Source organism: Sorex araneus, chromosome 3, assembly GCF_027595985.1.
Source record: "Sorex araneus isolate mSorAra2 chromosome 3, mSorAra2.pri, whole genome shotgun sequence".
Classification (NCBI taxonomy): domain Eukaryota; kingdom Metazoa; phylum Chordata; class Mammalia; order Eulipotyphla; family Soricidae; genus Sorex; species Sorex araneus.
The window spans coordinates 136,761,689-136,777,227 of NC_073304.1; the positions used below are offsets into that span (position 1 = coordinate 136,761,689).

Sequence of the window (15,539 nt, forward strand, 5' to 3'; positions counted from 1 at the left end):
AGGTAATTAAATGTAGATGAGGTTATTAGTGGGGGACCCACATGAGAATATTGGCAGCCTAATCGCACTGGTAGTATAGGACATCAGTGCATTAAGAAAGTCTATTATACTGATTTCTAGAAATCATAGTAAAACTCAGGCTAAAATAGTGGTGGATTAAGTTAAAATCTTTCTGAAAATAGAAAATATTACTTTTAATGCCTAGGATACTTCCCAAGGTCCTCATAAAATAGCACTCTACAGTATTTGACTTTAGCATATTTTTCTCAGTTTATGAGCCAAAACATTACCTTCATCATACAAATGCCTCTTATACACCCCATTTCCTATAATACCAGATGTCACCTGATTTTTTCCCCACCAGGGTCATATTTGAAAATGAAATTTGCTGAACCTGTTTTATTCTGCATGACCAGACATTTCCTTCTCTTCAGCTTTCTCTATTTCTTATTCCAATGCCTTTCAATCTGTGAACAAAGTTTATGAGAGTCTTATGTACTTGAAATAACTTTTTATATATTTCAAATACTAAAAAACTTTACATATATATTTTAAACTTTACATATATATACGTATATCCATATATAAACTTTAGATATATACATATATATATACAAATATAGACTAGGGATTAATGGACTTTCTTTGCCTGTGGCTAACTTTTGTTTGATCCAAGCACCATGAGGAGAGATTAGTGAGTTCAGAGCCAGGAGCCTTTAGAACAGCCAGATGTGGTCCACCTTGTGAACGAAGGGGAGAAATGGTCCTAAAAGTATGTCAAGGACAGGGAAAATTACTCAGAGGGCTAGAACAGAGGTCTCAATTTCCATGCCCAACATCCTATGGTCCCTCAAGTACCACCAAATTTATCCCTAATGACCCCCAGTACTGCCCCAACACAGAAACACAGGTCTATACAGCTGTCTAAAATAGTAGTGGATTAAGATAAAATCATTTTTATAAAATTTTGTCAAATTTTTCCAAGAGTGGCCCCCAAACTCCCCGATCACTCCTTGGGAGACCTCAAAAGAAACAAATTGTGGCTGGAGAGATAGTATATAGCAAGTAGGGCATTTATCTTATATGTATTCTAGAATGGGCTGAGGAAAGAAAAAAGAAAAAGAAAATAGAAGCAAAGAGGGGAATCAGGCTGAAACAGGCTTATTGCCTGGTGAAGTCCACCGGCCTCTGAAGGAGCCAGTGAAGCTCTGTCCAAGGTGCTTCTTAGGGTGGATTTAGAGGGATGTAAAGTTGGCGGTGAGGGGTGCGTGTGTTTGGGGGGGGGCAGTTAGGAATATGTGGATAGCTGTTTCTGCCTGATAAAAGTTGGTTGGCTGGAGCGAGGGTCAGGGTCAGGTAGGGGGTCTATGTTGTGGGTCCCAGGAATTTCTGCAATAAGAAATCCCCGTATGTGGTGGGGACAGAGGCTGTGGGGGGTTATGAGCTGTATATGCAGGTTTCAAAGTGTCCTTCTGCCCTAAGTACATTGCTAAGGCCTTGCACATGGATGAACTGGGTCCAACCCCAGGTAACCCACACGGTCTCTCAAGAGCTATCTCTGAGTACTGCTGGGTATGGACTAAACACCAAAACCCAAAGCAGAACAATAATAGGGGTAAATGGCTTTTGGTACAACCAGATGAGAAAATCCACTTTGCTGTCACCCAAAAGTGGATTAACAAAGGAGAAGGATGTAAGGTCAGAAAGAAATTTGAGGGTGGAGGTCAAGGATAGCAAGTCAGACAGCTGAAACCAAGAGCAGATTTGCCTTTGTTTACTTAGCCAAAGGGGAAAAATTAACTTGAAAAGGGTAATTAAGCATTTCTGTTTTCGTCATGGTTCAGTCTGGCTTCATATTCGGCTGTTCTGTTTTACATTGTGATGATTCTTCAAGACACAGCATTAAAGATGGCTAGTGTAACACTGAGTTACACACTGTTACTTCCCTCACTATTAACTTATATTTGATAGACAGTCAAAATCAGGGTTATTAACTGTGCAACTCAAGAAGGTTGAGGGAAAGAAGGAAGAGGGAAGAGAAGAAATGAAGATTAAGTGTTGGTTAGAACAAAAATAATTCAAAGAGTTCACAACTGAACATTGTAAATATTTTTTGTTTCAAATCCCTTATTTCCTAGTTGTAGCACTGTAGCACTGTCCTCCCGTTGTTTATTGATTTGCTGGAGCGAGCAACAGTAATGTATCCATTGTGAGACTTGTTACTGTTTTTGGCATATTGAATACCCGGGTAGCAAGGAACTGAAATTATGCAATGTTAATGGGCTTTCATAAAGGTATGAAGTTTGTGTTTGCAAATCTAGTGTTACAACCCCAAACTAATGTCCATCTAATCCTGAGTTTTTCCCCAAAAACAACCTGGATATCATCTTCAATGTAGGTTATAATGTTCTGATTTAAAGTTCTGATTTATCTGTTAGGAATCTGAAACGTGTGTCAAATAGAAACAAAGTTAGTGGGACATGGTGGTAGTTTTCCCAGTGTGTCTCACAGACGTTTAGGTATCTGAATTCATAACTCTGGGAATGACTAGCCACCTCTTAATGGGGGTTAATGGGAGCATAATGAAGACAAATGACCAACCATAGCTCTCAGTAAAGTCCAGTCCTCAGGGCAATGTTCTGTCCTGTGGATCAAGTTACACTTCAGGTAAATATAGATCAGCCTTGTATATCCAGTTGCAATGGTACCCACCAAAGTTCAGATTTTGACCATCAAAATACTCTGGGAATATATTGCTGGGTATATTTTTCTTATTTAGAGGAATAGTCACTATCATTATAAGCTCCAAAGACTCTCTTATTGTGGATAAGCGCTCTGCTCAAATAGAGAAAAAAGTACTTTATTATAATTGCATCACATAATAAACCTGCAATTCAAACGAGCAGACTAGGATAAATGTTTTGCTTGGTATAATCAAATTAGTTTACAAGAATCAAAGAAAATTCAGTGGATTGTATTTCTGTGTGACTGAAATCAAGCCGAAGCACTAGTCTGTCGGAGTTTACAGAACCAGAGCGTTTTGTGCATGGGTGTTTGTGCATAGCACTTTGTTCTAATCCATTAAAAGTGACCAAAATGACCTTTCACCACTACTCTAAGCAGCCAGGCACCAGCTCTCTAACTAGATGAGTTTTATATACCACCTAGCCTTAAAATGTCTCTACAGAAACTTAATTATTCATTCAGCTTTATATTTTATAGTCATCTCAAATTTTGTTTTTGTTTTTGCTTTTGGGTCCTAACCAGCAGTGCTTAGGTCTTGCTTGCTCCTGGCATTGTCTTCCAGGTGGTGCTCAGGGACCTCGGTAGCATGCTGTGAATCAAAGCCTGGTCAAGTGCATGTACGACAGGCCCGTTATGGCTGTGCTATCACTCTGGTCCCAGTTACCTTAATTTTGTACCTCTAATGCAAAAGAATTTTCCTACTGGATTGCTTATTTATTAAACACATTCCTGTATTTTAATCTATTTTTTCAAATCAAATTTTAAAAACTTATCATTGATCAATTCAATGAATGGTCACCAAATTATGTAGCTAATTTCTCAATAGCTATGTAAAATATAAAATGGCCTTATCACTGCCTTTATGGTATTCATATATATTTGTCACTACCACTGTCATCCCATTGTTCATTGATTTGCTCAAGCTGGCATCAGTAATGTCTACATTGTGAAACTTGTTACTGTTTTTGGCATGAATATGCATATTCACACACACACACACATACATATATATCTCACACACATATATATATCACATATATATATATATTAGGGTCATTGCTCTCTATTAAAAATATGATGGAAATCACCTTCTTCCAGTGTGACTTATGTGTATGTTAAAAAAAATTTTCTTGTCATTTTCAAAGAATGTATGAACCCTTAGAGAATATTAAAGAATTCCGTAAGGTCATGCTAGATTTTTTGTTCTAAAGAAGATATCTTTGAAAGAGAGAAAATTTATATTGATTTGTAGTTTTCTTATATTCATTAAAACTTCAAGTTTTATTATCTGTATTCATCACTTAAATCTACATGACTGATTTTATGTAGATATGTGTAAATTAATACCTATATTTTGAATTTGTTTTTATTTTATTTTAAATATTCTTTCAAATTTTGTTTTGTTTTGTTTTGTTTTTTGCTTTTTGGGTCACACCTGGCGATGCACAGGGGTTACTCCTGGCTCTGCACTCAGGAATCACTCCTGGCGGTGCTCAAGGGACCATATGGGATGCTGGGAATCGAACCTGGGTCGACCACGTGCAAGGCAAACACCCTACCCGCTGTGCTATTACTCCAGCCCCCTCTTTCAAGATTTTTAAAACTTTCTAAGTGATATATTTTAATTTATAAAAGTTCTTATTTTATTATAATTAATTTTAAATATATATTTTTAGATATTTGGCTTAATATTTGCATTTGTAAAACTTCTTATAGGACATTGACCTCAACATTTTGAAAGTTGAAATCTATATATAAATGTAATTCGACTTCTGTTATTAAAATAACACTAAAGGCATCTCAAAATTAGGCGATGACTAACATTTCTTGAATATTGCCAAGTGATAAATTTTATTTAAAGTAAAATGCAAATCTAAGATGATGGAACAATTTGGAATAAACAGCTTCAGTTTTCATGTTAGATTTTAGAGCTTACATAGAAATAATCAACTCTTGGGGCTGGAACGATAGCACGGCGGGTAGGGCGTTTGCCTTGCATGTGGCCGAACCCTGGCTTTGATTCCCAGAATCCCATATAGTCCCGAGTACCGCCAGGAGTGATTCCTGAGTGCAGAGCCAGGAGTAACCCCTGTGCATCGCAGGGTGTGACCCCAAAAGCAAATAATAATAATAATAATAATAATAAACTCTTTTAGAGACCACATGTACTTGACATACTTTTCTCATTACTAATAAACATCATAAATAATGATTTTATATATATGTATGTATACATATATTTACATACATACATATACATACATACACAGTGACGTTTTCATCATGCTTATATATACAGTACAGCTTTCATCACCATCTAAACAGAAAACTGCAGTTTGATATTGCAGTCAAGTGCAATGTACTCAGACCTATGACTTAAAATATTCGTAGTCAAAGTCAGTGTTACTAAAGTTTGTAAACTAAAAATGCAAATGCACTTTTCTTGTATTTTTTTTGTTTGGGGCACTACTGCAGACTGGGCTCAGGACTTACTCCTGACTGCCCTCAGCCATCACTCTTGGTGGGGTCAAGGGGGGGCTATATGAATTGCTTGGGATTAAACTTAGATCTGACATGTGTAAGGCCTCACCCTCTGTACCATTCCTTGACCCCAAACATTTTAATAGAGAAATGACAAAGGAAATTATCTTCTATCATTAACTCTCCATGAGCAGATGCTATCATGAGCTTAAACTTTTTATCCTGCGTTATTTCTATATTCAGAGATGGAATCATTTCTGAAAAAGAGGCTTACATATAATACAAAGTGAACTTCTAGCTTTAGTTTGGGGTTTTATTCATAGAAATCTTCATCATCAAAATACATATATCTGTATACATATTGAATATACTCAAACATAATTTTTCTATGATACACTATATATTTTTTATTTCTATTATCCTATTATCAGAACACTGTGAAATGGCAATCAATATGTTCAGTTCTACTGGAAACACTTTAAAAATTTATTCCATTTTTTAATCAAGCCATAATAGTTTTTTTTTTCCAAATGAAACAAAACTGGGTTTGCTGTTACCATCCAGACTTGAATGACTGGAGCTGGTTCGATAGCACAGCAGATAGGGCGTTTGCCTTGCACGTGGTCAATCTGGGTTCGATTTCCAGAATCTGATATGGTCCCCTGAGCACCACCATATCCCCTCAGCATATCCCTGAGCATTGCCGGGTGTGACCCAAAGTGAAAAAAAAAATCAGACTTGAATGACTGAGTACAGACTTAACAAACTTAAGCAAATTGTTTAACTTCTCAAAACTTATAAAAAAGCAAAACACAGAAATCAATTTTATAGCTTTAAATATAAGAGCAGTTATATTTATAGGAATACCTATCTGATTGATATGTAACAATGTTTTAAATTCATTTAAAATTGTATTTTATTTTATTCTCAACAGTGTAGTTTCCAACCCTTTTAATGGTAAGGATGCTTGTATAGTCACTCCAGCACAGACTCTCACCAGAGTGTCTTCTTCCCTCCACTATTATCCCAGTGGCCCCTGACCCCATCCCATTCCTCTTTAGATATCCCATACCCCCGTACTGAAGGCCAGTTCTCAGTTTCTATTGTCTTTGGGCATTTGTTATTCCCTTACTATATTTCTTTAGAGCCCACACAAGAGATGAATCATAATGTGTCTGTCCCTCTCCTTCTGACTCACTTCACTCAGGACACTCTCGAAATTCATCCATATAGCAAAATATTGCATGACTTCATCTCTACTTAGAGGTGAGTAGTCTTCCTTTGTATAGGTGTACCATGATCCCTTTATCTGGTCATCTTTATCCAGTCATCTGATCTCTGACACTTGACTTGTTTCCAGATTTTAGCTATTGTGAATAGTTCTTCAGTGATTTTTTCCCCCCTAAACCTATGTCAGAGTACAGTAACAATGAAGGACATTTTCTTGATGTGAAGTAATATGTTGTGTAGACTAACAAAACTGGAAGGTGTATGGGCAATTTTAAAGAATTTTTTCAAAGAAAATGAAAGATAAATTGTCAATTAATTTATTTAAGCACACATTTTTGGTGCTAAAACACATACAGGCTAGGAATTGATTTTTCAAATACTTTAACCCTGTCTCATGTGAATCATTAGAGTATAAACATATACTAGATATAAATCACTTTTAAAGTATTTTTATAAATTTATTTTGTGAAACAGTTTACATAAGTTAAAGAGAATAAATGAACTATTATTAAGTGTAGATTAATAAATATTCACCACATGCAAAATCTTATATAACTTTTATATATTACATTACATATTATATATGACAATATATAACATATAATTTAATATGTTATATTAGAAGACATGACTATTTCAAAAACCACAAACTAAATTTATGCTCTTTTCTGTAGACAATGGAAAATATTAAACTAAAATCTAGCACGATCCATATTGTATATTTCAGTCATTATTTTCAATATTAATATGGCAAAACTTAATCTGATTTTTTAAATCAACATATCAGATCCAAAATTAGAAAGACATATTTTAAAGGGAGCTGGTTTAAAATAAGTTGATGTGGGTGAGATAACAGTTTGGGAATGTGTTTATGTTCAGTTTTGCTTCTAAATTTATACTTTTAAAATTATTGTCAGTCTCAAAACGAAATAAAGGCTGTGCAAGATAATTAAACATTTGCCTAAGGGGAATTATTTGCAGCTAATTAAAACCATACACTTTGGGTGTATGCTTGCTTCACTGGTTATTAAATTTGAATCATATGTTAACTACCCAGGTTTCTCACTTGTTCATGAAATGTTGCTTGTGGCAGGTTCCAGAAACAAACATTCTCATATTGTTACCATGTTACTTAAAGCTGTCTTCCACTTAAAAAAATTTTAAAACTGTGATTTCAAAATTGCTTATTAATATGGCTGTTTTTAGTTATTTTTAGGCATTTAGCATTCTAACACACAAGAATGACCAATGTCACTCCACCAATGTCTCATTTCGCTAACCTGCTTACTCAGTCATGTAACACATTTACTTTGTATTACTTGCTTCAACAAAACTTAAAGAAATGCAAATAGAATGATCAGAAATAAATCAGTAAAAGCCAATTTGTGATTGCTATATGATTTCAACTTACGTAAATCACTGTATCACTGTCATCCCATTGTTCGTCTCATTCCCCTGACCCTGAAGAGACTCTAATGTGGCACCATTGGGAAGGACAAGTAAAGAGAGGCTGCTAAATTCTCAGGGCTAGGATAAATGGAGACCTTACTGGGCCCACTCGAGCAAATCATTGATCAATGGGATGACAGTATATACATGTTTCTCAGAGAGCCCAGCAAGCTTCCGAGAGTATCCCGCTCACATGGGCAGAGCGTGGCAAGCTACTCGTGGCGTATTCAATATGCCAAAAACAGTAACAATAGGTCTCATTCCCCTGACCCTGAAAAACCTATGTAAATAAGGAAACTAAAACAATTTAATACAACATAATAAAATGCCTATTCTTCATTACATAAGTAAGTTTTGATCTCTGGAATCTAAAATATATTGCATTAAATTTTATTTAATACTTGGATCACATTATGGTAATAATCATGGTTTACCTGTTTTTTATATATATTTTTTTAAAAGTTCAGTGCTAATGTATCTTGGAGTTTACATAAAATACGTAAGGCCTACATATGTAAAATTTATTTTTCCCCTACACATTATTTAAATGACATGGTTCACAAAGTTAGTCATGATGATTTGTTACTGTCATTCAATATTCCAACGCCAATTCCTCCACCACTTTCATCTTTCTTATGCCACTGTCTCAATTTTCACAACTACCCCTCAAGCCTTCCCTCATAGCAGCCCCACAATAATTTATTTAATATTGCTTGTTACCAGGATTATCAGAAAATATTTTCTTAGAAGAAAATTAGTGTAAATTGTTTTATCTCACCATGGACACACTAAGTCATTGTAAGAGGGATAAGAGGGATTACTAGGATGTTGTTATAAGTTAAGGCTTCTGAGTTAATATTTTTGTTAGTTGAGATTGTTGACTTCTACATTACATTTCATCCCACTTGATATATTTCTACTGGATTATCAGTGTTGCAGAGTTTGTAGATAAGGGCAAAAAATATGGCTGGCACTCTAGAAAATCCAGAATATTTAATTGAGCGGTACAGCAGGAATTAAATTTTTAACAGGGTGTTCGCTTTGGGCTGTGGATGTCCCTATCAGGGTTTCCCAAAGTACAGGGAGGTGGCGGGGAGTTTACCCATCCTGACTACCTGAACACGTGAAGATTTCAGTCACAGGACCCTGTCATATATATCATCTTGGAGAGGGAGAAAAGTCAAAGAAACAAAGGAATGATTTAGTGTAGACTCCATCTTATTCTACTCTGATAGGGAGTTAATAATTAAAAGTTAAGAATTCCATAGAAAAATCATTATAGGTAACTAGGGATTTCAATCTAACGATCCTCAATAGGCTCCAGTGTCACTCACATACATACAAAATTATATCATGAGTTTTGGGTATCTTTGAATCACTACCTTTTAACTGCATAATAATATAAAAAAGATTCACTAGAATTATAACATCTATGAGGGCGAATATATGATGGTCTGTTTATTATTGATATCAAGAAACACTGTTACACATGAAGCAATCCCTTAATAACCTTGATGGAATGAATTTGTATTTTTTTTCTTTGTCTTCCTACTGATCCATTCATGTACTCTTTAGTATCTTCTTAAAGAGATCTCAAAGATACTGCAGAGATTCAAAAAGGGGTCTTTCATAGTTTGTTAGTTCAGTCTTAGGAAATTATTTAGCCATCTAATTCCTTGTCATATAAAAAATTATAAACTCACACTGATTCTACATTTAAATGTGTTATTCAGAGAGAAGTTAAAATTGCATGGAACAGGTTTACTTTCCCCTTTTGCTAATATTTTCTAATGGTAAAGTTTCTGAGGAGGATGAACTTAGTTATTACTGGATTTCAAAACTACATGTGGGTTTTTCAAGGACTTGAGGCACTCGTATTTGAACAGCTGTGGTAACGGTAGCATTAAGAACATTAAAACTAAACATTCCTTTAATCTTTTGTATTTTTCTTTCCTTTCAAATCCCTCTGCACAGTTCTCCCAAGGTTCTCAGTGATGCACAAAACCTGCTTATATTTTCTGTTGTTGCAAAAATATACCCTAACCAAATTTCTACCATTTTCCCCTCTGTAAGTTTTGTGCCACCATGGTATAAAGGAATGTTTAAAAACCTCATATTGATAAAAATATATGAGTACTTCAGTGATATTTTGTAAATCATGAGAATTTAAGACAGTGAATTCTCTTTCACAAACATGGGTGTTGCATGAAGATGCAGAAAGTTATTCTATTTCTTAGTTAGAAATGCTGATTAGAAGTTTTGGTTCTTCATTATTAGATTCTCCAAAGGATGACAATATTATGAAAGACAATGAAGTAACAGATCATTCTTCTCCTGACCAAGATTGTTCCAATGGTAAGCTGTGACACCTATTTCTATTTTTCCCCGAGGAGGAATATTACAATTAGTAGCTTCTGTAGAAATGGACTATGACAATCTTTTTACTACTGTTAAATGCCTTCAGACTAGTAGCTGCCACATTTAGAAGGGCTACTTATCCCCAGTTCTCGCCACTCATTATTATGTACCACACTGGTGTGATTTCTTGTTGTTAACTCCTTGTGCTCTTTGGGATAATGGGTTTCCAACTACTGAAATGAAAGATGTATTAATGGGAATGAACATGTGACATGTAGAGAACTTAACTGGAAGATTAATTTATGTAAACCTGAAATACCAAGAAGAGAGAATTTACACAATACTGATCAAACATTTGAAAATAATAGAAAAAATGTTTTCCAAATAGAAACCAGTTCTCTTCTACTGAAACCACCAGAATACATACTGAATTTGTAGGGTACAAGAAAATAAGACACAAATGAGAGGGCAGTCTCATGATATATCTGCAGCTCAATAATAAGGCACTTAAAATCATATAGAATAGTGGAATAATATTACCAATATAATTATCAAAATTAGATCAACTATATTTCTATATATATAGAGAGAGAGAGAGAGAAGGAAAAAGATGGAGTAGTATTTCCAGAGTTCCAAATGACAGTTTTTATATTTCATGAGGCTATTATTCATTAAAAAGTTAAAGAGTTTTTCTCAATAATAATGTGAACATCTATACATCTATACATGTACACATATACATACATTATATTTAGTCTTTTTATAAAAATCTATACATGTATACATATACACATTATATATAGTCTTATCACATATGTACATGTATATATATGTGTACATATATATGGAATGAATAACTGTGAAGATAATTGCAAAGGACATTGTAATAAGAAGTTCATTAAATGCATGAAGACAGAATAATTATTTCAAAATAAACTATAAATCTACTTAAATGTTTGCTTTTACCACTGAGGATCGTATTACATGTTTTAAAATGACAGAAGAGAAACTCTTTCTAAATGACTAAAGTTTAAATACTTGGGGCCATTATTCTCACTGATAAATTGACAGTCTAGACAAAAATTAGTAGCGTGTTTTGAGGCATCAGAGGGATAATAAGATTGTGGAGAATTGCTGGGCTAGATCCTGAAGGCAAGTACATGTATTTAGATATGTAGTCCCAGAATTTGAAACCGTTTTGATCTTAGCTCCTTTATTGACTCTGCAAAAGATGTCTCAAGGGAATACTACTGCTATAAATAGCAAGGGGTGCTGATCAACCCTCTGTGTTTTATGTTAAAATTCCTAAGGTGTGTACCTTTTTAGGAAGAATAAATCAGCAGTAGTTCAACCTTCTGAAACTTTGAATAATTTTAATTCCCAAAATAAACTTGGAATACCATTTTCCCAGCACCTGAGAAAAAACAAATGTGAAAAAATTACTGGATTGAACCTTTTCAACACTAAAATTGTATCAAGTTGTTGCTTTTGTCTAAATTTAAATAATACTTTTAAATTAGAAAATAAAAAAATACTGGATTACAAAAATGTGTCATAGCTTTTAAATAATTTTTATACATTATTTGTGAGATATAATGTGTGGCACATGAATAGAAATAGAAAAAAGTAAATAAGGCAACGTGAAAAATACAGTCAAGAAAAATTAATTTGTTTGACCTGAATATTAGAGCTATAACCACATCATTCTATCTATAAAATAATTTAAAACAAGATTTAAATATTTTGCTAGGAACTAGAATTGCAAAACAAAAAATAAATCTAGACTCATATCTTTGCAAAGGTATGAAATTATGGAAATTATGACCTATAGGAGAATAAAATGCTGTAAAAATTTATTTAGAAATGACACATATGGGATATTTAATAATAATGAGCAAGATTAAATTTGTTACAATTGTATCCTACTAAAAGCTGAAAGAAATATACCCATAGAAAATGTTAAAAGACCCAAATAGAATCTCTAAAGATGAAAGACAATATCTGAATTTAAATTATGCTTGATGATAATGATGACAGGTTTGAAAAGGTTAAGGGAATTTGAAAATGCAGCAATAGAAACTATACAAAGAAACAATGAATAAATCACTAAAGAAATTGGTCAATGAGATATGGAATGTTCTTCGGGGATGATCCCATCTCTGAAGGTAGAGGCATGAGGGGAGTACAGGAAATAAACATTTGAAATAAAAATTTTTATTTTATAAAAATTAATATATTGATTTTTTTAAAAAAGTGATAAGCACTATGGATTAGTAAAGCACAAAAAATACTCAAATATATAACCAAATGTAAAGAAAAAATACAGTTGTTAACAAAGAAACAGAAGAAACCTAAAGAAACAAAAAACATAAAGATAAAAGTCTTCTTGGAAACTAAAAACCATAATTAAAGGCTAAAACTGCATGAATCCTACAAGTATGATGTTAAACTTAAATGATACAAAGTGCATATGAATGTTTATAGTGTTATGTCAAATCCAAAGTAAGATAAATATTGCTTATGATATTTTTGAAAGCACTTGCATATGGTAAAAGGGCAAATATATTTACTGATCACTATAAGGTGCTGTTTTAATCTGCTGACTGAAAAGAAGATTCTGACTTTTTGTTAGCTAAGAGCATTCTCCTTGCACTCAGCGGACCCGGGTTCGATTCTTCCGCCCCTCTTGGAGAGCCTGGCAAGCTACCGAGAGTATCTTGCCAGCACGGCAGAGCCTGGCAAGCTTTCCATGGTGTATTCGATATGCCAAAAACAGTAACAAGTCTCACAATTGGAGATGTTACTGGTGCCCACTCAAGCAAATCAATGAGCAATGGGATGACAGTGACAGTGACAATAATTCCATACACAATGGTTATTATAATGATATACAGGATTACCTCTAAAGTATCATGGTTTTAGCTCCAGATCACCACAATAAAATGAATAGAATGCCAAAGTAAGTCACTTCAATTTTTTTGGTTTCCTAATTTAGTGCACATAAGAGTTACATTTATAATTCTACATATTGATTTAATATGTATTAACATATGTCTAAATAATTTATTATCTTAATTTTAAAATAATTTATTATGAAAAATGTTATTCATTTTTTATTCTTCAGCAATTTACTATATTTTGGTAGTGAAAATTTTGCTTTGGTATTGATGGCTGCTGACCAATCAGGATGGTGGTTGCTGGAGGTTATGGTGGCTAAGTCTTAAAATAAGACAATGGTTTCTGTATTAATGGACTCTTCTTTTCGCTAAATAATTCTCTGTTGTACAGTGTAACTTGATAGCATTTATATAGTAGATCTATGAAAATTGGAGTCAATTCTGTCAAACTCTGCTACTACTTTATCAATTAATTTTATTTAATTTTCTAAATCTGCTATCATTTCAACAATACTCAGATGACTAGATTTCATCTGAAGATACCACTTTCTTGTTTATTTGGGGGCAAAGTCCATGGTTGGTTTGAGGGGTGGTAGTCCTGGGTTTGGGGTGGCAAGACTCTATCACAGGACCATTTGGGGCAAGGGTCCAAACCAAAGCAACTTGAATTCATGCAAAGCCTGTGCTCCAGGCCATTGAATTATCTCTTTATCCCCTAAACAACTTCCTTAAGACATTTATAAGCAGCAGCTCCTTAGCCATTGAAATTTTATCATGAGACTGCAGCAAGTAAGTCCATTTTTAGCTGTATTCTTGTTTTCTTGTTGTTTCCACCATACCTATAGTGACCTTATCTTTTGAAGTGCTGAATCCTCACACTCATGCATGAGATTTAGAATTAACTTCTTGGAATTAATGATATTTCTTTACTGATTAATGATTTATTTTTATCACCCTCATGAATTTTAGATGTTTTCTTAATTTATTTTTAATTGAATCAAAGTGATATACACATTTACTAAGGTGTTCATGACTGTATTTTACTCATATGTTCCTTCACCAGTATACTTTTCCCGCCACCAGTGGTCTCAGTTTCCCTCCCACCCGTCGCCACCCCAATCCACCACCTGCCACTATGACAGGCACCTCTCTTTCTCTCTCTCTCTTCCTCCCTCCCTCTCCTTTCTCTCTGTCTCCCTCTCCTTCCCCTCTCATTCTCTCCCTCTTCCCTCTCCTCTTATCTTTCTCCCTATCCTCAATCTCTCCCTCTCTCTCTCTCTCCATTTTTTCTCACTTCCTCCTTTCTTCCTTCTCTTTTTCTCTCTTTCTCTCTCTCCTTTTGGTACTATGTGTTGCAATACAGGCAATGAAAGGTTATTAGGGATATCCCCTTACCTGTGCCCTTCACCATCCAACAGTCTTGTGGCAAGCTTCCCACCATTGACCTGTCCTAATAGGGTCTGAAATGGAGAATACTTTTCAGAATATTTTCAATTCACTTCGCCCATATTCATCATAAGAATCACTATCTTTTGCCACTATTGCTGTCACTGTCATCCCATTGCTCATCTATTTGCTCGAGCAGGCACCAGTAACATCTCTCTTCGTTGTGAGACTTGTTGCTACTGTTTTTGGCATATCGAATACGCCATGGGAGCTTGCCAGGCTCTGCCATGCAGACGAGATAGTTTTGGTAGCTTTCCAGGCTCTCTGAGAGGGTTGAAGGAATTGAACCTGGGTCGGCCATGTGCAAGGCAAACGCCCTACCCACTGTGCTATCGCTCCAGCCCATAGTTCTGAAAAGATGCTTGAAAATCAAAATGACTCTGAATCACTGGCTGCAGAACAGATATAATATTAATAGATATGAAAAATATTTTAATTTCCTTTGACTTCTATATCACAATTCTTGGAAGGACAGTTCATATTGTCAATGAGCTAAACCATTATAATGTGAATATTTATTCAGAGCAGCAGGTTTTAACATTGTGCTTTAGATATTCAGTAAGTTGTATTTTACAGATGTTCTGCCATCTAGGCAGAGTATATTTAGCATAATTATTAATTGTGTATAGGAAAAACAAACATTGACTTCAAGTAGAGTCTCCAACTACATTAACTTCTATCAAGAATATGTGTCCTTTTTGAAGCTTTGAAGTTGCACATTAACTACTCCTCTCTAGTTTTAGTCCTAGATTTTTGGCATATTCTTTCAATAGGATGGCTTTTATTTCTGCACTGAAAATCTGTTTAGGGTAGTCACTTTCAGCCATGATCTTAGCTATATTTTCTGTATGACTCATACAAATTGTGCATCGTTACTTCCTGCTTTACCTCACACTTCAATTTCAAAGGGACAGCTTTCTTTCTTAAACCTCA

General features: G+C 34.5%; 1 protein-coding gene across 3 annotated transcripts in view; it reads left to right on the forward strand.

Moving 5' to 3' along the window:
• The window catches only part of MACROD2 (mono-ADP ribosylhydrolase 2), a 2,262,400-nt gene that overhangs the window by 2,144,845 nt on the left and 102,016 nt on the right, over positions 1 to 15,539 (forward strand). For all 3 annotated transcript variants that reach the window (XM_055132027.1, XM_055132028.1, XM_055132029.1), the window contains one exon: positions 10,183 to 10,260. In XM_055132027.1, the coding sequence (XP_054988002.1) occupies positions 10,183 to 10,260 (78 nt within the window). The remainder of the gene's footprint in view (positions 1 to 10,182; positions 10,261 to 15,539) is intronic.